Source organism: Indicator indicator, chromosome 1 (assembly GCF_027791375.1).
Source record: "Indicator indicator isolate 239-I01 chromosome 1, UM_Iind_1.1, whole genome shotgun sequence".
Classification (NCBI taxonomy): Eukaryota; Metazoa; Chordata; class Aves; order Piciformes; family Indicatoridae; genus Indicator; species Indicator indicator.
In genome coordinates this window covers 46830954-46852227 of record NC_072010.1, presented here as the reverse complement: position 1 = coordinate 46852227, position 21274 = coordinate 46830954, and the positions used below count along the sequence as shown (strand labels likewise).

Genomic DNA, 21274 nt, shown 5'->3' with positions numbered 1-21274 from the left:
AAATAGCATCACATAGCTCAGACAATGAATAATTTACCCAAGGAAGTTCTGATACAGCTCCGATTATTTAGTGTAGTCTTAAACACATTTACATTTGAATCTTCCCTGTGGGACTGTGGTTCTCCCTACTTGCTTCTGAAAAACAAGTGTGTACAGGTCATCAACTTCTGCTCAGTACTCAGATTCTGTACCAGAGCTATTTACCTACATTTTACTATTTTTATCTTAAGTTCTGTATAATCTTCATATAAATCCATGAAAATAGCAATTAAGACCAAACATCATGCCAAAAAAGAGAAAGTATTGTCTCCTTCACAAAGCTACCTTTTGAAAGAGCTCTGGATTCTAAATTTTCCTTGCATGATACTAAAATATAAACTAAACTGCAGTTAGTTGCATAAGCTAGCTGTTGCCCAACTTTAAAAAAAAATTCTTCAAATAAACCAGCAAATAATTTTCTAATATCCTGTAGGGCACCACAGGTCCGCAGCCTGTAAGGCAAAAGCCACTCTGACCATGGGTCACCAGCCATGCTTGTAACCACAGACGTGTTTGCATCCTTTAGCACTGCTCAAAACAGCCGCCTAAAGTTCATCCTACATTTAGCTCTTCTTTAATAATATCTCCAGCAGAAAAGAACACACAGGGGATTACTTTGCTTTGAAAGGATTGTAAGGAGTAAACATCTTTGCCTTTTTACATTTGAAAGTTACAACAGTCCTCAAGGCTTTGCAGAGGTAGTAACAGCCATGCTGTTTTGGAGCAGCAGTGGGAAGATAGACAAAATACCTGAGGCTCTCTAAAATAGCATTAGATGCCTTCAATTAAGGACTAAACTACATCCCATTGAATAAGGGAGCTTAGACATCTCGCTCACACAGACACCTATGCCAGGCACTCAGTCTGGAGCTGTATCTCACCTTCAATGCCCATATCCCTAACAGGCCTTTCTGCCCTGATTTCACACGTTGTAAAGAAAACTGCACACAGATCAGTGTGACACTGATGCTAACTTCCTTACACTATGCCTGCTCCCGCCAGCAATAAAATGTTGATGCCTCTTCCCCAGAAGATTATTTTCTCCACTGCCACTGCAGCTTAAGGAAAGTCACTGATAGAAATAGACTCCTGATACCTGTAGTGAAGAAGGAAAAATGAACTCTGCAATTTACAGCCCACGGAAAGTTTGTATTTTCCCTAAAACTCCTGTATCCCCTGAAAATCAGTGTCAAACATCAAATACATCTTGGATACTTGCAACAATAGCAAGTTTGAAAGCAGATGTGATTCTGCCAGCTATTTTTATTATAGAGAAATTCTTCCTGCAACTTCATTACACAGCTACACAAATGTTTCTGTAGACATAAGGAAGGGGCACTGTGGGGCTGAAATGAGCAGTAAAGAGCAAACAAAGCTGGGGACTGTTTAAGCTGACACAGCTGCTCAGGTAAACCATTATTGAGAAACAGGTCTGTTTACTAGCATCACTTCCCTGTAACATGCTGTGTAATACAGAAAATAACCTATAGTGCTAGTCAATTGACAAATTGTGGATAATAAAAATAAAAATAAAAATAAAAATAAAAATAAAAATAAACATAAACATAAAAATAAAAATCTTCCCCTGCAATGAGAGTCTATATATTAACACCTGAGGAGTGCACTGCTGTTAAATGCTAGCAAGATTAGATTAAATTAAGCAATTATGTAAGTACTGAAATCAATAAAAAGATAAGCATTACCTGTCCGTTCAGGTGTTAGTATTGCTTTACTGGAGGTTTTAGAGAAGCTGGAACTATTAAAGCCATTGGTATATGGGGTGAGTCTTGCAACAGGACTATAAGGAAAAGCCAAGGAGACAGGTGTAGAGAAGAGGTTCCGCCATCGGCTAGCTGTTACAGATGCAAGGGGGGAAGGGGTGAAAAAAATATTTGTAGTTATAAACAGAATAGTGCTTTCACAGACAGAAAAATACTCTCATCTTAATCTGTTCATAATAAACTTTTTACTTAATGCAAAACCAAAACAATAGTCAAAGTTCAGCAGCAAAACAGAGGATCAGCACTACCTTTACACTTGACAGCACGCTCCAGAACGTTTTCTAGCAAATATGTCTCGCTTGCCGTTTTCTATGTGTACTCCATTTTGGTACACATTCATCACATACAGCACTGGGTGCCAGCACACAAAGTAACAGATGAAGTAAAAACCACTACAGTTAATAGACAAACACAGATGAAATTCATAGTGCTCTTCAAGGAATTGCTCATGGCAATCAATCATCACACAATTGATTTAGCAGTCAAATTATCAGTTATGGGAGTTCAGAGACACTGCAATAAAAGACGCTTAACCATCGAGTGCTAAAAACAACTGTAATCCCATAGCAAGCTTTTAAGCCACTATATTTTCCCTTCTCTTTTTACAGCATCAAATTCCTGATTACATAAGCATGATTTTTTTTTTTCATTGCTTTGGAGAATCAACAAAAAAAACAGATTAGGCCACCCCTTTTTCCACATATTCCTTGCAAAAAGATTGCAAAGAATCTGTCTGTTCAGTAGCAGAGCTCAGAACAGGCAAAAAAACCCTAAAGGCTTCATTTACATGTTCTTAGCTCATTCAGGAAAACAGGAACACAACTGTCCTTTGACATGCTTATTTTTTAACAGGAGTTAAAAAGTTCAGATAAACAATATCTACGTGCTCTTCAGAAAATAAATAAATATTAAAGGTGTTCTAAGTAGAAGAAAAAGGCAAAATTTTTAAAACGTACATTTCAGAGAACCCATTCACATATAAGCAAAGTTTGTACAGAGACACATTATAGTATCACATATTTATTTGTGATAGAATCTGCTTTGTCCTGATAGATGCTGTACAATGACACAGGGAGGAAGCTAGCAATATACCTATACCTAACTTAGAAACTGATGGGATAACCTTGATGCTTGACATGTGTACTTTGTGGTGTCAGATGCCACTAACCAGTTTTCAAAACTAGAAGGCCTCACAAGCCTTCAAAAGCTATTTTCCACCCCATGACTAGTTAATACTACATACCTGGCAAGTTATTAGGAATCCTCATTCCATTCAAACACTCAAAGATACTGAAATAATATTCTGGCCCTCTCTATTTTAAAACCTCACTGTTGTCAGAATGACAAAGCAGGACAAGTAAACTTGATTTTCCTTGATGCTAACATCCACACTGAGTAGCCACAGGAATAGCACGGAAGTGTTATCTTGTTGATGGGCTCTCAATCTTATCTCTGTAATCTTTTGGAGTAATTTGTCATCAGTCCAAAAGATGCTATATCCCCTCTGTTCCTTTTGCTTTGACCCACTCAAAGATGATACTGGGTTTGTAAGGAATGAGCAGCCTTTTCTACCCTTCCCACTACTGCTACTAAGCTTGGAGAGAAGGCACTGGTTCCAGCACTGGCACAAAGCAGGGTACTGCAATAAGGGAGTACCTGCAAGGCTCAAGCTCTGTGGGAGGGAGCTAAATTACTGTCATCTTTGTTGTCCCCTCAACATAGAATTATTGCAATTTGCTTATTTCTCATGATTCTATTTCCTTCAAGCTTAAAGAAACCTGAAGGTCTGAGTCTTAACTAAGAGCAGCATCAGCACCACTTCTAGGAAATGGCTTGGCACTAACTTCCCGGCAGGGCTGTTTGTCCTTAACATCCACTAACATGATCAGTTCAAAAGCCAAGCATGCAAGTGCTCCAGGACAAAAAGGAGAGCAAAGGCAGATGGATACAACTCCAGAAACTGCTCATTAACACAAATTGCTGGAGTTGAGATTAAGTCATAAGGATTTAATAACTGCAAAATTATTTGAGGCATTCACTGAAAGAAACACATGTGATAGAGTAGATCTCAGTGTCATATCCACAGCTGAGGTTTGTCATTTTCACTAGAAATCACCAGTAAGGAGCAAGGCAGAAGAGTTCCTTGTGATTTTGTTTTTCTGCCTAACACAAGACCCTGTTTTGTAGCAGCCTGATCAATAGCCAGGCCAATTAGCTGCCAGTGTTTTCTCTCTCCCAGATGTGGTCAACTGTACAGCACAAAAAAAAAAGTCATTCATTACCCTCTACAATAACCCCTGTGAGCTGGCACACTGAGCACAAAGCAACAGTTATCACAACTATGAAAGCAAGAACTCACACACAGAATATAATTAGTATTTATGGCAAAACAGATTTCAGACTCTTCTTTCAAACAGTGTGTGTTTTCAAGGATAGATGGATGAAGAAGCTAAGAAACTGTTTACACTAACCTCTCTACATACTAAATCTCTACATATACCAATGTAAAATACCCTGAATTCTAGAAGTTTTGTTATTGTGTTTAAAATAAAACTTCATAGTGTTTAAGCATCAACAAAGGACTGACACTTTTTAGGTAATCAATTGACTCCATTGTTTAGAATAAAACACAGAAAACTGCTTTCACTAGGTTTCAAATGAAAATGTCAACATGCATATTGAGTATTTCTACAATATTAAAAAAATCACCAAAATCAGTCTTACTGAAACCTTGTGCTAATTCCAAAAACATTTTAAAAGAATATGTAGGAAGCAAGTGCTGTAGACAGGTAGGCAAACAGGTAAATTAATGCAAAATCCCAATATAATGCTATGGATAGTCCTTTTAGGATAGTTATTTTGCTCCAAACTGATTCTGAGACTGTCCTGGTTAGCACAATAAAACATGACTCATAGATGAGACAATGCTGTCAAGACCTTTGACTTCAAAAGCCTGCCTGTAAAGCTCTGAATTTTACAGAATTTATAGCTTTTTCTTGAAGCCCCAGATGAAGTAAGAAACTCAGCTGTCCTTTAAAGACAAAAGAAGTTTCTGACCTTTGCAGCTGAATAGAAACATATTGCTCTGAGTACCTTACACTGAAGATGTACTGAAGGAAGAAAAAGAATCATCTGTAGAAAGGAAAGCAGGGGCATCTAGAGAACCATCAAGAGAAAATACAGCAAAAAATCAATTTGGTTTACCAATGGCAATGAGCTAAACCCATTAACAATTTGACTTCTTGAAGCATGAACTTGATGGAACTAATATTCTACAATACGATAAGTACAAATTGTTCCAGTCATCAAAGTCTACAGTTAGATTGGAAGCACCCAACTTCTGGGGCATTATTTCCTATATTTTGATCAATTCTTAGTAACTAAACCACTGATAATGTACTGTATTATAGAATGTTTATTCTCATAAAAGGATTTGTCAAAATGACTACACAAGCAATCAAGGACTTTCCTTTAAATGAAAAAATCAGCAATAAGTGAGCCCATTCATAACTTAAAAATCATTATTCACACAATCTAATGCTTAAAAAATAATTAAGACTTTATTTTTACCACTTCCCTAGAGATACCAAAATGGTAAAATAGATGATCATAGTAACTCACATAGAGAAATACGAGCAACCACGTAAACACAAATATTCAGCATTTGGTAAGAATTGATGGAAAATTTCACAGGATAGCCTGAAAAAAGTAAGTATCTACAGAACTACATGGCCCCAAAACAATAGAGCACCCTTCAAAACCAAAGCATACTGTATCACATCTAAAGCAATTCCATTACTAAAAGCATTTTCCTATTTAAGATACATAAGGTACACAAATTCAAAGTGAAGACAAAATTTGCTATTTAAATTAATGGGAACATTCATAAGCTTGGACACAAAGTAAAAACTGACAGATGGTGCAGTTACACTGATGTAAAAAGAGATAGATAAGTGCAGGTCCTCCACATGACTGATCAGATATACTTAGAACATTACATTGGCTAAGGATATCAGGATTTCACAGAATCACAGAACTGCCAGGGTGGGAAGGGACCTCAAGGATCACCTAGTTCCAACACCCACTGCCACAGGCAGGGACACCTCACACTAGAGCAGCTTGCCCAGAGCCATATCCAGCCTGGCCTTAAAATTATCCAGGGATGGGGCTTCCACCACAGCCTGAACAAAACTCCTCTTTTCAGCCAAAGTTGAAGGGATACTTACAATAGTGTCAATTTAACACACAGCACTCTCCTGCTAACATGCTTGCTTTAGAGCAGGAAACCCTAACCACTTCCCTTGTGTGCTCTGCACACACACAGCTGCACAGCAGCCGTGCTTAAAAGCAAAATATCTCTTTCAGTACTAAAATGCACAGTCCTGCATGGGAAACAGAACTATTTTGTTAGTCACTGGAGAAATCCAAGAGTGCTACAAGGGAATTCAAAACCCTCTCCTTACCATAGATAAGAATATGTCTAAAGCAGCTCTGAGAAGTATCACCTCAGTGAGGCATATCTAATTAATCTCTTCCTCCTAAATACAGGTATTTAACCTTTGCTTCCAATCCTTGTAAAACCGTGTTCAGAGGCTGAAAACTACTCCTGTAGTCAGATGTACATCTGGGAACAGGCAAGTGTCTAATGTGCCTGAAAAGACAGCCAGAGGAAGAGAAGATCAAGGTAGTTCCCTGAATAGAACCGTTGATAGGCATTTGCAAAGAAGCAGGAAATACGGACTCCTACTGCTCACCAGTCTGAAAAGATTTACTTGGGTCCCTAGAAAACCCAGAGCACCTGTAAGAATTTGAAGCAGTTTGAGGTCGAAGAGAGGTGCTAGATATTCAACTGCAAACAAGGTTGTGATGTTCCCACACAGGAAAAGGTCTTCAGGTAAATTGTGAAATCAAAACCTAAGTAGATACTTTCAAGTACTTCAGTATCTCCAAAACACATGGATCTTAGAAGAAAATAAAATCCTTAGGTATACTTCACAGGAGGAAGCATTTGGCTTCTGCACTCAAAAAAGAAGGACTGCAACATCTTCCAGGATTAATTTGAACCCAGTTCATCAAAACTTTCTGTTGCAATTACAAGTCCAAAAATTCTCCTTTTTGGAAATATTTGTGTTTTTATTAGTTACAAGATTAAAAATTCTGGGCCCAAGACACCACCGTTTTCAGCTGTAACAAATACAAGAGCACTGAGTTGTACCTGTAAAACTGGAAGTCAGTCTGGGGCATGTACATATTCCCATTTTGCTGAATGCTCTTGTACAGTGAACTTCTGGACTATTCAAGCAGCATACTCCCAGTTCTCATAATCATCAGCTGTAATCATCTCAACAGCTTGTTCCAATGTGTACAGTTTCCTCACCACAGCTCCAGCTCCTTCAGCCACACAGCTAGTGGTACAAACTTCACCATCAGCACAGAGCTACACTTCATATGCTTAAAGCACATTTTCAGTCACACTGAATTCGTCATTGCTTGAAACCATTTCCCTGAACTGCCATATCCAACTCAAAAAATATTCTTGGGGCTTGTTTGCTGTTTCTGTCCCTTGATTTCTTGGTCAAGAGGGCCCTTCTTTTCCAGCTGCAACAAGACAGAAATCACTTAAGTGCACAAGGGTACTCCTTTCAGGAGTCTGTAAATTTGGGTCTCCAAAATACAGTTTAGTATACATCTTATCCTGAAACTTGAACTTCCATAAACTGGTCTACAACAACTGAACAAGTATATGCCAACATTTTTCTTTGGCTTTTGTTTTCTACACTCAATCCTATGGTTTCTCAAGTTCTTAATGTAGGTCAGCTAGCAAGAAATTACAAAGCAATGAAATGCCTTAATTTGATTGTCTTTTGCAAGAATGACATTTCTCTACAGTAATCTAAATTTTCACAGTGTTTTTAATAGTCAATACACAGAATTATCACGTACAGTAGCACAGTCCTGTGATACTTTAAAATATGAAAAAAACAATCAAGCTCAGCTTAAAATGTCTGAACTGCCATTGTATTTTGGACACGCAGTGATAGATTAGGAAAAATATAATAAAGACTGCCCACTTTCCCCTAAGCCTAAGAAACCTGAAAAAACAGTGTTAAAGAGTATGAGAGAACTGGAAGCACCTGAAAAAGTTTGGTTTGCAATTCATTCATATAAAACAAGTAATTTTTGAAAAACAATATAAAAGGATCTAATATTTGTGTAGCATAAGAAAGCAGTTCAGTTGGCATGCACTGGCGAACAACTGCTTGGTATAGAGAACCGCAACTATGCATACACCTCAAGAGCTGCCCCAGGAAACACAGCATACATTTTAAGCCTACCTAATATCAGAAAGCCCATCTAATTTGCAGTAGTTTCTAGGACTTTCAGCTAGCACAGCAAGGCAATGCAGTCAGCAGTAGTCTGGCATACTGCAGTTGGTGGCAAACCCATAAATCTAAGATTCTGTAAGTGCTAAGTAAGCACTTTGACATATTTCAGTTGTGACAACTACTACCTATTGGTGTGAGCAGGGAAAACATATTTTTTTTCAAGATATATGCACAGCTACACTATTGCAATGTAACTGAGTGAAAGGCTGACCTGAAAATTCTCTTTATACTGGACAAATGACAGTACTGCTTTCCAAATGCAGGGTGCTGGAGATTCTAGTCTAATCACTGTTCTCCAACCCAACTTAGTCACAAAAAATTATTTTATGACATCAAAGTATTCAAAAGACTAGAAATTAAATGGAATTAAGAGATCTGAGTTACCACCACCAAAACTTCTGAAAAGAATGATACTACACCTTAGGTATGTGCTTCGAAGGGTTGAGATTTCTATTCTCTTTATTACTCTTGCCTTTGTTTTTTTTCAAAGGCAACCTTTTTACCAAATAAGCTATATAAACAGAAAAGTGCAGAGGCTTTGTTAAAAATGCAACTGTCTCAGTGTTCATTTTCTTTCTGTGTGCACAACTCTCCCTGCATGCAGAGAGTTTGCACACAAGCAAACTTTCAGAGCAGAGTTAACAGCCAAACTTGGCTTCCCAGCATCCCATTTCTTGAGAAATTGGGGACAAATATTATGCTGAAGTATTATGCCCTAGGCATGCCCAAGAGCCCAAATGTCTGTTCCTTCCCCAGTTTCCATACTCAGCAAGTGCCATTTTATATGAACTGCCAGTGTGACACATTTTCATTCCATTCGGTGGATTCTTAACCAGAACTCATGAGTATGCAAGCTCTCACATTTCAGCTAGTTTGGAGTAAGATACAGCTTTTTGAGCAGAAGACTCATTCTCATGTATTACTGAATAAGGTAACCTGAAACAAAATATTAGCCCTAGATTCTTCTGTCAAACTATTAGCAATTCATTCATTAGGAAGAGTGTTTGCCTCATTGAATCTTAGGATCCTTCAAATAAGGAATTCTTACCAAAGGACACTGTGATGTAGAAATTTACATGGGGAGGCCACACAAATTCACAGAAAAGAAATCTACCACTGGTTAATAAATCACATCTGAATCAGAGCTGGTATCTGGTTCAGTCAGTCTCTGAATGGGAAGTACAGCTGGGAGGGTGTTGGGGCAGGCAAGTATGCCATTTCCCTGTATTCTCACTGTCTTCCAGTATGTAGTTATGGCACTGTTGGATGCAGGACCATATGTCCCACAGATAAAATAATAATGCTCTTATGTACAGGCATTAATGGCAAGCCTAGTCATCACAAGATGCAATATACCCCAAAGAGAAAGCATGTGGCACAATTCACCTCACCAGCATCTGTAAAGGACATGGCCTGTTTGTCCATGTTGCCTACAACGGCAGTCCAGTGTGACAGGCTCCAATACAGATCTCTGCCTCTACTCAAATGAAACTCACTCTGACAGTATCAATTAAAGGGAACAATAAACAGAGCTTTAGAAGAAGAGATTTCAGTGACTGCATTCATTTTTTCTGAATTCTAAGCAATTAAAAAAAATAACTTTTGTGGCACTCGAGCATCATAATGCTTGCATCCATCCTACTGAAACAGCTGTAGATATCCAATTAAAGTTGTTGAGCATCTTTCTTGACAGCAGTTCCAGTTGAAAGGGGAACCTCTGCTATGTTCCTACAGGCTCATGATTTACTCTAACCCTCCCCCTGACAACTTCTCAGCTGTTTTATTAAACTGTAGCAGTGAGTACAGATGTCATTGTAAGACTTCATACTAAATCAGATCACTTATCTGATCTGTATTAAAAAGACCATTTCACTATTATTTTTCTAACCAAGGAAGAGTTCCTCAATCACCTTTACAAGGAAGATGGAGAAGAGGAGCATTTAAGGCAGAGATAGAGAAGTGGAAAGCAGCAGAAGAAAGATGGGGCTGCTGAAGCCCATGCTACCTCCCAACACTTATCGGAGAACAGCCTCCACAATGTGTATAACGACAGGTGATACGAACTCCATGTCTGGCACTGATTGTTTGCTTACATATACAGTGCAGAACAATAACACTTCCATCATAGTTTAACAATTAACAAAAAAAGGGAACAAAATGGTAACCACCTTAAAATGTCACTCAAAGGATCTATCACCGTGGTGTGCAGAGAATGCGCCTAAGGCCACAGAAACATACTCCTCCAAGTGCCAGCTGGACAGACCTCCTGCCCCAGTCTGCTCTGGCAGTAAATTATCAGGGCTCTGGTTAAGCTCACCTGGCATGTACCAACTGTGATGGGCAAGGAAGGTATCATGTAACTGTCTCAGCCAGTAGATCTGAGTGGGCAGCAATTCCTGTAGGCACAAATGGAGATTAAACAGGACATATATCCTTGCCAAAGAGAAAGTGGGTTACATCCCTGAACAAAGGGATGAGAGGAAGGCTCAACCACAGCTACCTAAGATCATCTTATTCCAAATATAGTGTATCTATGTGGGACTTGCAGGTTTGTTTATACCATACAGCAGAGCATCCAAGAGCCCTAAAGAAGCTCTCAAGAGGCTGGTGCACATACCTAGAGAAAGGCAGGACCATGGCAAGAAACTAGTGTCATCTCCACTAGCATCTAGGTGTACCCAGCCTGAAGGGTATAACTAATTTGGTCTCAAATATTTCAAATAACCTTGCAGAAAGCTCCACAGCATACCAATCAATGAGTAGTGTCTTCACACAGAGATTGCTATTGTAGTCTATGCCATAGAAATCACATTTTACTCACTACCTGCTTAACACTGCCTTCGAATCCAAAAAGAAAACATTTTGGTTGCCAGGATTTGTGACATAGTTTACATTTTCCTTCATAAATCACAGGTGTACCTCCACTCTAATGCAACTGGTGAAAGAGACATTCATTTCTGTAATATCATCATAAGCAAACTGAGAAATCTCATGCTCATTACATAAGTGTTGTGAAACTCATCCTAACCTTATTTTCCTTCTTGAATTCATTATCTTTGACAACTGCTTTGTCTGTATTTCAGTGAGAAGTGTGATACAGCAAAATCCCAGAGACTTCTGAGGAAAGCCTATTTTTCAATTACTCAACACTGGTTTAAATGATCTGTTTGTCCCAATACTCCAAAAATAGCAAAACCGACTAAGTTTTGAACTGAAAAACATCTTTGGGGTTTTTTTCTTCATATGCTGGCTCTCAGGTCTGAAAAACAGAACATCTATAGTGTGTGTCTCAGGACCACTCTTCACCACCTCCTGTTTGCAGCACCCCAACAGTGTTTTTCTGCTGACTAACTTGTACCATTTCAATGCAATGGACATTTACTCCACAGAGCAGCATGGTGTATTCTCTCTAGGTCTGAAAGAGTCAGGGGAATGTCTGTTGATAAGAAACAGCAAGGAGCATGCAGCTGCAGGAATCACCTCCGCAGATTTCATAAATCAATGCTTGCAGCATCCTCATCACAGAGATGCTTGCCCAGGATTCAGCTCTCACACAGTAAGCACTGGAGACCAGCAGTTTAATAACTACTGTGCTAGATTACTAATGCCACAGTTCTATGGAGCACAGCATTACAAAAACTGGAAGAACATAAATCTGTTTTCTCTGACTTAGTATCACTCTACTGTCACCATCTCTCACAGATGTGACTTTAATTTTAATGGGAGCAATGACATATGCCCATGGAGAGGGAAGGAGATGCAGTCTTGACAACTCCACCTGAAATCAGGTGGTTTGTAAGGTTTGTATTTCACAGTTGTCCCTATACAAAGGCTATACACATCTAGAGTGTTAACCAAAATATACACAGTTAACATTTCCTATTTCTGTATAAAATGCATTATTATGTCACTAATTTTCAGGTCTCCTGTGAAGAAACAAAGGAAGTTTAAGTTTAATGCTAGTTCCATAATCTGATCAGGGCATTCAACAAAAACGTTAATTAAATTGCCTTAACTAGAAGGCAGAAATTCCTTACGCCCCAGAAGCAGCACTTGCTGTCCCACTACCAAATCACAAGGATGAGTTGTTCCACTTTGAAATGGAAAGTAGCCACCAGAGCAACTATTTTGAGAGACTTCACAAACCACTTCACATAAAGGATCTGGGGAGCTGTAGCTCTACAGTCCTTCTCAGGCACATCCCCATGGGCATACTGAGTCCTCTAACTCATCACTCATGCTAGCTGAGATTCAGGATAAACGAAGAGAGAAACCTAGTATCATATAAAAGCTTAATAATGCATGTTGGGTTGGGGGGCTTGCTTGTAATATGGGCTTCTGATCATAACTCTGTGCACTTAAGTAAGCACTTCATCATCCTAAAAAGTATCTGGTGGTGCAGTTGACTTAGTGAAATCTGGCCTTCCACTTCTTTGGACATGCTTATCTATTATGCAGGAGCAAGCTTTCAAGCTACTAACCCATCTGGTACACATACTGGGTATGCGACTCTTGTTACAGTCCTCCTGCTCCCAAGCCATACAGCTCTGCCCCATGGGACCAGCTGTATGTGTGCAAGTTTGCCTCAGCATCCAAGGGGAAGGAGCACCAGTTTCATGTTCCCTATTCACAGAAGCACTTCATCCACCCCTGCACAAGTCATGTGGGTGCAGTGACCATCTTTTTCAGTGGTAGCAAAAGCAGGTAAAGGCAAATTTCCGCTGCTGTGTGGTGATTAGTTGCCAGCTGGGGATGAAGCTGAGACTTGCATAGGGGAAGTTCTTTACAATGGGGGTAGTGAAATTCTGGAACAGATTGTCCAGAGAAATGGTGGAGGCCCCATCCCTGGAGACATTCAAGGTCAAATCTGATGGGACTCTGAGCAACTTGATCTAGTTAAAAATGTTCCTGCTCACTGCAGCAGGGGATTTAATGGCCTGGAAGCTGTTATTGGTTGAACTCACACCTCTTATGCCCTGGTAGAATAACCTGAGGGCAGAGAGGGCAAGACCATCACTACCCTGGGAAGAAAACAAAATCTCTGTTTCATGGGTAGATTTGACAGCAGTAATTCTCGACAGGATACTTTCAGAAATCCTTTACTACATTGGACCTTTGTAAACCTCAAACATCTAAAAACATGTTAAATTATCCTTGAAAACACTAGACAGTGTCTGCTAAACTTCAGAATTAAAGTGGTTTTGAAAACCGGTAGTTCCTCTTCATCTGCAGCCAAATCATGCTCTGGGACAAGGGTAAAGGCCTGACCAAACAATTCCAAATAATTCTCTATATACGTGTGCCCATTAAACTGAGTGAAGATACTTCACACAGAGTGTGTTTCAGTTAAAACAGCCCGATCTTGGTGCCTGAGCGAGCACATTCCCCATAGCCAGATTGCTGTTGTAAACCAACAGCATGATTTTATTCAGTGCAGGAGGGCTGGACACGATGACCCTCGAGGGTCCCTTCCAACCCAATGCATTCTATGGTTCTCAGTCTAAATGTGATTAAATCAGGTAGTATGAACCTTGTCTTGAAAGCAGTTATGCATGTTTAACACACAGAAACAGAGTCAGACATGGTAGCTAAAGCAGATGTGACCTGAAAGTTGTAACGGAAGGAGTATCATGCCATTCACTATGGTCAGATCCAAGTGGCAGTTACAGCAGTATGTGTCATCCATATGGCACTGCACTGTGATACGTGGGTGTATTGGAGCAAGGCTGTTTGGCACGTCTGTGCATGGTGTAGACAGGTTGTATGCGTTGACAGAATTAACTCTTAGGGTCTATTTATGTTTTGATAACATAAGAAGCAGGGGTGAGGTCTTCTGCATGACTGTATATGCACAAGCACACCCTTCAAGGCTAAGAACATAAGAACCTTTAATCTTGACAGCAAGCTGCTTTATACATAGTAAAAAAGCACAGGTCTTATGCATTTTCTTGCTTCAGTCTAAGAAAGAAGTCTGTTTCCAAAACCACTTAACTAAATAGTGGGTTTTTATTCAGAAGTCTTATTTGCGTAATCAATCTCTTGCAATTTTACATTAGACTTCCCCAGGCTAATCTGTCAAAAAGCAGTTTTAAAACTCCAAGGACAGCAGCATACCCACTCTTTTGGAAATGCTGCTTTCATCCCTTAGAGAACAACAGCTGCTTTGTGACCTCTTGAGCCTTTGTGTCTTTGCACTGGTAGGTCTAAGATTGTCAGTGCCACTGTATTTATCTTCCTATGCATTCAGTACAGGAGTTGAGTCATTGCTATCACAGCAGTCCCACAGAACTCTGCTGGACAGGCTCCCTTTCTCCAGTTTTGTCTCAGGAGCTGAATGAAAGATGAGAGAAGACCACAGTAAAAGTGCAATTCCAGAAAAAAAAAATTGCATCAACTAAAACTCTTCACAAATATGTAATAATTAGCACAAACATTCAACAACAGTGCAAACAAATTTATTAAAAAAAAAAGTTGCAGGAATTATTTTAGAGAACAAATCAGATTTTTAAATTAGATTTCTAGAAGGTCTCATCTGTCATTCACAAAACATAGGAAGACGGGTGCCTTCACCTTTTCACTCTCTAAGTACACACTTAGGGAATTCCTCTAGGATGAGGAATAAGCTTACTTATCCCTTCTCTGCTTGATTTAAAGAACAGGTATTAGTTCAACTCCCCTTGCAGATCAGAGCTCAGCTATTACACAAGGTACTCTCACACTCTTCTAATGAAGATGTCCTGTTCCTTTAGTGTATTCATTGGACTAGAGGTAAAATAAAAAAAGACTAATAACTAGTGGTTAGTGTGCTACTTCAGAAGAGGCAGGTAGGGTTTTGCTCCAGTTAATAAGAGAACTTCATTACCTCATGCCACACAGGATGCACAACAGTTCCCCTAAGTGGATATGTACTATACCACGACACAGATATGTTAGCAACAATTCAAAGCAAAAATGTAAGTATCTGCTCAGGAGAACAGGTGGCTGGAGGCAAAATATAGCTAATTACATTTCCTAGAAAATTCAAAATTTCTAGTAGCATACATAATTCTTTTCTTTTTTGTACATTACCATCTGCAAGGGAGGTAAGCATAAAGGGTAAGGGATCCATTCTGTATAACTCATAGAAAGACAATTTCTCATCCTTCTCCTAACTGCATGGACTAACAATTCCATACCAGGTGAACTTAAGACTCTGGCCAGAGGGTTTTGCAAGAGAGCTTCATTGTCTATGGTTACTGGCTCTGACACCCTGTTCCAAGATGTCACACTCCTTTTTCTTCGCACAAGTACATCTGCTGCCTGTATTGACTCAGACTGGAAAAGATAAAAGCTAGGCTCAAATCAAGGTCAAAAGCAACACTTACCCTCCAGGACCCCCATGGCCTCTAGATAAATATAGCAGGTGTCACAGTTAAGTGCTTATTATGTGAAAGTATTAACATTATTACCCAAAGCAGAGAAAAGATACAAGTCCCTTCAAAAATAAAAGATACTGTAAAATAGTTTCTTTACGCTTCTAGGACACCGAACAGGGGAAAAATCATGAAAGGTTAGGACTAAGAAGACTCCTGATAGAGGTTTATATAGTATAGTATTAAGAATACATATCCTCATGTAGCATTATGGTTCAACACCAACCTAGAGTCAAATTAAGAAGTACTAACCAAATAATTATTTCTAGGAAAATGAGTAAAATTAAATGTTTGCTATCGATACCATTACCACTGTAAGTACTGTCACAGTGGTTAGAGCTTCTGCAAAAAAATTTTAGCCTAAGCATACTAATCTCTTCAGACTCTAGAGAAAAATTGATTTCTTCTGGCACTAACTCAGAGCACATTCCTAAATTTAAGCTCCCCTAGGGGGATTTCAGACATTGAGAGAGACTCCTTAAGTAAACTTCACTTTGTAAGTGTCTCTCAGGAGGTACCCACACTGCAGCGAGAATTGTGCAAGCATTTAACAAAAAAGACAATACTTGCTCCCCACAAACAAGTGGCATAGGTATAAGATGACAGAGGAAGACAGGAGTATGACATTATCAAGCAAGAATACAGCACAACACAGAAAGCATGAGAAAGGCACAAGAGGCAAGAGTCAGAGCACACAACTTGCAGAAGCACCATCAGTACAATTATTATACTGCTGCAACATCCTTCTGCCCGCACCTTTTCAGTATAAAAGGCAACCTGTCATGGCCACAGTAAACAGAAATGGGCTTATGCAACAAAGTTCAAGATGTTTCTTCAAGCTCCTCCACAAAAAAAAAATTTGTTTCTTCTCAGTAATTGTTTCAGATCTATCAGCACCCACCTATGCCAAAAATAAATAAATAAATAAAAAACAAAAACAACAACAACAAAAAAAACCAGCCCCCAAACTTTTCTGGGACTAAGTCCAACAAAGCAAGAACATATGTGCCTACTTACAAACTGATTTTTTTTTTTTTAATTTGTAAATAAAGGTCCATTTGTGATTACAGTGAAGCATTTCACAGCCAGTGTTTCAAAGACATTAAAAAACAAACATGAGACATTCTTATCATTGGCTATACAACTGCAATATGAGGCAGAAATGGCAAACCAGAAAACTGGTGATGCCAGAGAGGAACAGGCTGAAGCTCTATCACTCCATCCTGCCATGTTTTATGCTGGCCTACAAATCACTCTCACCCGTACATTTTGTACAGATTGGGAAGGAGGAACAAAGAACATAAAGAAGGCCTGCTAGTGCTTCACACAGCTACTTGAGAGGGACATGGCAGACCTCTAGGAAATAAGGACCTTAAGGAGTTAGGATGCTGAGCCCAGTCCTCTGTATTTGCAGTTAACCACACAACGGATGATGATGTTGCAATCACCCACACGCTACAGGCCACAAAATCCTTTCCTGCACACAACAGACTTAAGATGCTTTATGAAGAAAAAAATTGCCTGAAGCCAGAAATCACAAATACATCAAGTACCAAATAATTCTAAAACTAAAAAAAAAAATTACAAAGTGCTACCAGTCAGATGCAACTTCTTAAAACTTAATTTTATTCTTTTGCTAAGGCTATGCTGTGGTAGTACCTTGAGCCCAGTGACACTGGAATTACATTACATGAGCCTCTCCTGAAGGATAAAACAAATGACAGTCCCCAGGTCTAAGAGCTTGCTTTCATTTCTGACACAGATCTTTACATGGATTTCAAGTGACTCCAAAACAAGTGGCAAGCAGTTAGCAGTTAATGCTACCTAAAGTCTATTCACATGCTAAAAATATGCAAGTGCAAGTTTGCATAACTTATTTTCTCTGTACCGCTAACTTTTCAATGACATAACAGCACCAATATAAAATGCACGCTGAATTTCTTTCTATGCAAAAAAGCAATCCAAACAGACAGGACAAAATAATGAATATGTAGTGCTGTATGATACATATGCCTTGAGAGGCACATGCCAACATGCTAATAATCTAAAAGCTATAGATTGAAGCTACATCCAGAATGAATTAGAAAAAATTTCCTTCTAAAATTCCTAAAGTACTTCCATCAAACTAACAGATTATATATTTATGTCCCAGACAATGTTAACATATGTATTGTTGAAAATACTGATTTTATTACCAATAAAACCAATGTTTATTTAAAAAGCACCCACTCTAATACATACTACATAACATGAGGCATTACAGGACTGGACATGAGCTATGATTGTTCAACACAAGAAGGAACAGCCTATGAAGCTGCCAAAAGTGACCAACAGCACCACAAGAAATGACTGAGTGTCACTGGGGGTTGAGGAGGGTTACATGAGACAACTGAGTACCACATGCAACTCCATGGGAGCATCACAGACCTTTGAGGGTAGAGTCCTGCAAGGACAGCAGTGTCTTAGTAATGCGACCCATAAACCATGCAAGGCTGCAATGACTTGGATAACAGCACCAGAAACACCAAATATGAGTACAGATGTACCAAAATCATGAACAATGAGCAAAAAGTAATGAGGGACAGGTTGCTTATTTAGGAGGAGACCAGGACAAAGAAAAGAGGGAATGAGAGTGAATGGCTAAGGAATAAGCATGGGAAATAAAGAGAAGTGGGATGAGAGGAGCTCAGTCACATGGAAACAAGCTGTTGGTCAGTGCACTGGCCTGAGCCAGTCCTGCACCTGATCAGTCTCTTCCTACTTAGTAATCTCTTTTCCTAACTTCTTCTGTGCAGAGTATGTCTTCTGTGCCATGTTGTGAGTAAGATTCTGGCAAACTTCAAACCATGCTAGCCAGTGAGGTAGTGGGTCTGGAAACCCACTATTAAGCAACCGTGGGTCTACAGGCTGGACACTGGAAGGACTTTCAGTCTAGGCACATACCTAGGTCCATATAAGTATGCAGGTGAGATGCCAGCAAACATCAAGTCAGACTACCATTGGGTAGGGCTGGAGACTTGGGGGCTGGATACTGCAGGGAAAAGAGGTTTTAAAGGTCAGTAACAGAGAATGGGGTCTGCATTTGAGGGACCACAGGTCTGGCCATGTACAAGCGTGGATGTAACAACTGCCAGTACGGCTCAGCTTTGCAGATGACTGGACCTGCAAACAGGGATGTGCAGCAGTCTCACACCTAGGGGACCAGAGAGAAAAAGTCTCCTGGGTCCGAGACTCCAACTTCAGCTCTGGAGAACTGGATTGGTACATTCCATTGCATCTTGAAGTCCACTGGATCTGGCCACTCTGAACATACCTTGTTTCTCTAGATGGCCAAATTTCAATACTCTGAAGCAAAGGTATTGAGTTGTCTAAAACCAGAATGTAATGATGTCTGAGATGTTCCAGCTGGTCCAGATGTGTGACACTGTTGTGCAATTTCAGTATCATACCCACCTGCCCCATCTGGATATCTCAAGGAACCAAGTACATGTTAAATTACACTTAGCACCTTTGTTAAGATAAGCTAATCAAAGCTAAAGTGATTGTGCTATTAAATTAGATATACCATACACATGTCTAAAATTAGGTGCAACAAATCAGGGCTATATCATGTTCTATGAATTCATATAATAAATTTCTAAGACCCAAGGACAAGGTACTTATATTCAGATACTACAGAAACAGCTCTGTATCTGGCTCTAGTAACTGAGACAAAAGAAAATAAATCTTTTCAGGACAGATTCAATGGCCCAGATTTCCCTCTATAATTCAGATACAACCCCATGTATTTCAGTTAGGACCAGCAGACATATTACAGCATTTATACCAACTACATCTCCAATGCAAGGCCTCTGGCACAAATTGTCATGTCTAACTATCACAGAAATATTCAGATAAATTATTAGTATGAGAAAACACACATAAAACCCAAGTGTCCTGTTTATCCCCATTCTGGAGAATGAATTTACACATCTAAACAAATTATTATAAGCAGGGTCTGAAGTGCTATGACTGAAGAAATAGGTGACAATTCAATCTCTGAATGAAAGGCATCAGGGCTATTCTTCAAAAATGTTGAGGGCGTTCAACACTTGTTGGAAGCATGAAAGAATATTGTAATCTAATGTTAAGCGGTATCCAAGTCATGGATTTTTTTAGTATCTCCAGACTCAGTTTAAACAATTGCTGAAGAATGGAGGTGAAACAGGTTAGATAAAATGCCCTTTGACTTTTTTTCAGAGTCAATGGGTAACTATTGCTTTCCATGTACCTAACTTTAGTAGTTAGATTAAATTAATCATAACTTTTAGTACCAACAACAAATCTGTTTTCCAGCAGCTGCAGGCAAAACTAAACAAAAGATGCTAACTGATTTTTTTTCTCCTATGTAGCAGAAGATAAAACTCATGATCTCTTATAGTGGAATATATCCAATTACACGAGGACATCTTCAAAGTTAGCCACTTCTAACTCTACATGTAACTCCATATTTCATAACTGCACACTTTCACACGCAAGTCATCTCACTCTGAATTAATACAGCACTGGTAGCAAGATCAATATTGGTCCTAAATAATGAAGACAAGTGAATCCAAAAAAGCTGCCTTTCTTTCCAGAAGTGGGAAAACTTACTTGTTCCAAGTCAGAATTCATTGCAATGTCCCTGTACCACATAGAGTTGAGTAGGTTCAGCCATCATCTGCACTTCCATGCATTTTCCCTGCATTTGCTTTCAAGAAAAAGTTATCCCAAAACAGCGCTACCATACAGATTTCCTTGGTATTAGAAGGTGGGTACAATCTCAGCTCAGACAGTTCTAGTTCAGTAGAATCAGTTTTCAGGTATTTTACATTGCAGAAGTGGTGGTGGTGGTGGTCCAAATTCATGCCTTGTGTCTTGGTTTACAAGACTTTAATTGTGGTAAAACAATTCAATAAATAAATAAATAGAAATTACAAAATAAAACCTAAGCTATCAGCTTAACATCACTTTAAAATCAACTGTTGCCCTATATCAGTTTTCCATAACATCTCACAGCCAAATATTGCAATCAAAAAAACTCAAGAATGTGAAGTCTATTTTGTGACTTATTTTCTTATGATTCCTTAAAATCACTAAAAATACAATCACTAAACTGCTGCAAATGTTTTCCAAACAATTACCTAAGTCTGTGTTTTATTTTTTTCCTGAAAGATGCAATTTTTAGAAAAGTACTTCAGGTGTGCCTGCAGGACTATCTCAGCCTTCTCAGAAGAGTGAAGCTTTTAATTAAGTATTCAGTTACAGTGTGTGATGAAGCCACAGTCAAAGACTAAGAATGGCTCAGTAAAACTCCCAAAAGTGAATACTCTACCAAAAAAAAAAAAAAAGAGGGCATTTTCTGTAATTAAAAATGTTATAATTATATCCTATCCAAAAGTAAAATTACAAAAAAAAAAATCATATTTTAGGGAATGTTCATGAAAGAAGACTTATTAAAAGACTTGGGAATTTGATTTTTATAAATCCATGTCTCTATCATTCATACTAACTTATCCCTTGTTTTGCAACATAAAAAAGATCAAGCAAATCTATGAATGCTTCACAAGTATTCAGATTAGAGTTCACTGGCTACATTTCATTATCAGGTAGAGTCCAAAAAGTTTTCTAGTATTAA

At 38.9% G+C, this 21274-nt stretch overlaps 1 protein-coding gene across 1 annotated transcript in view; it reads right to left on the bottom strand.

Annotated features, from left to right (window-relative positions):
* The window catches only part of SLAIN1 (SLAIN motif family member 1), a 48576-nt gene that overhangs the window by 16935 nt on the left and 10367 nt on the right, over positions 1–21274 (bottom strand). Inside the window, exon 3 of the mRNA XM_054385990.1 lies at positions 1743–1892. Coding sequence (XP_054241965.1) covers positions 1743–1892 — 150 coding nt within the window. The remainder of the gene's footprint in view (positions 1–1742; positions 1893–21274) is intronic.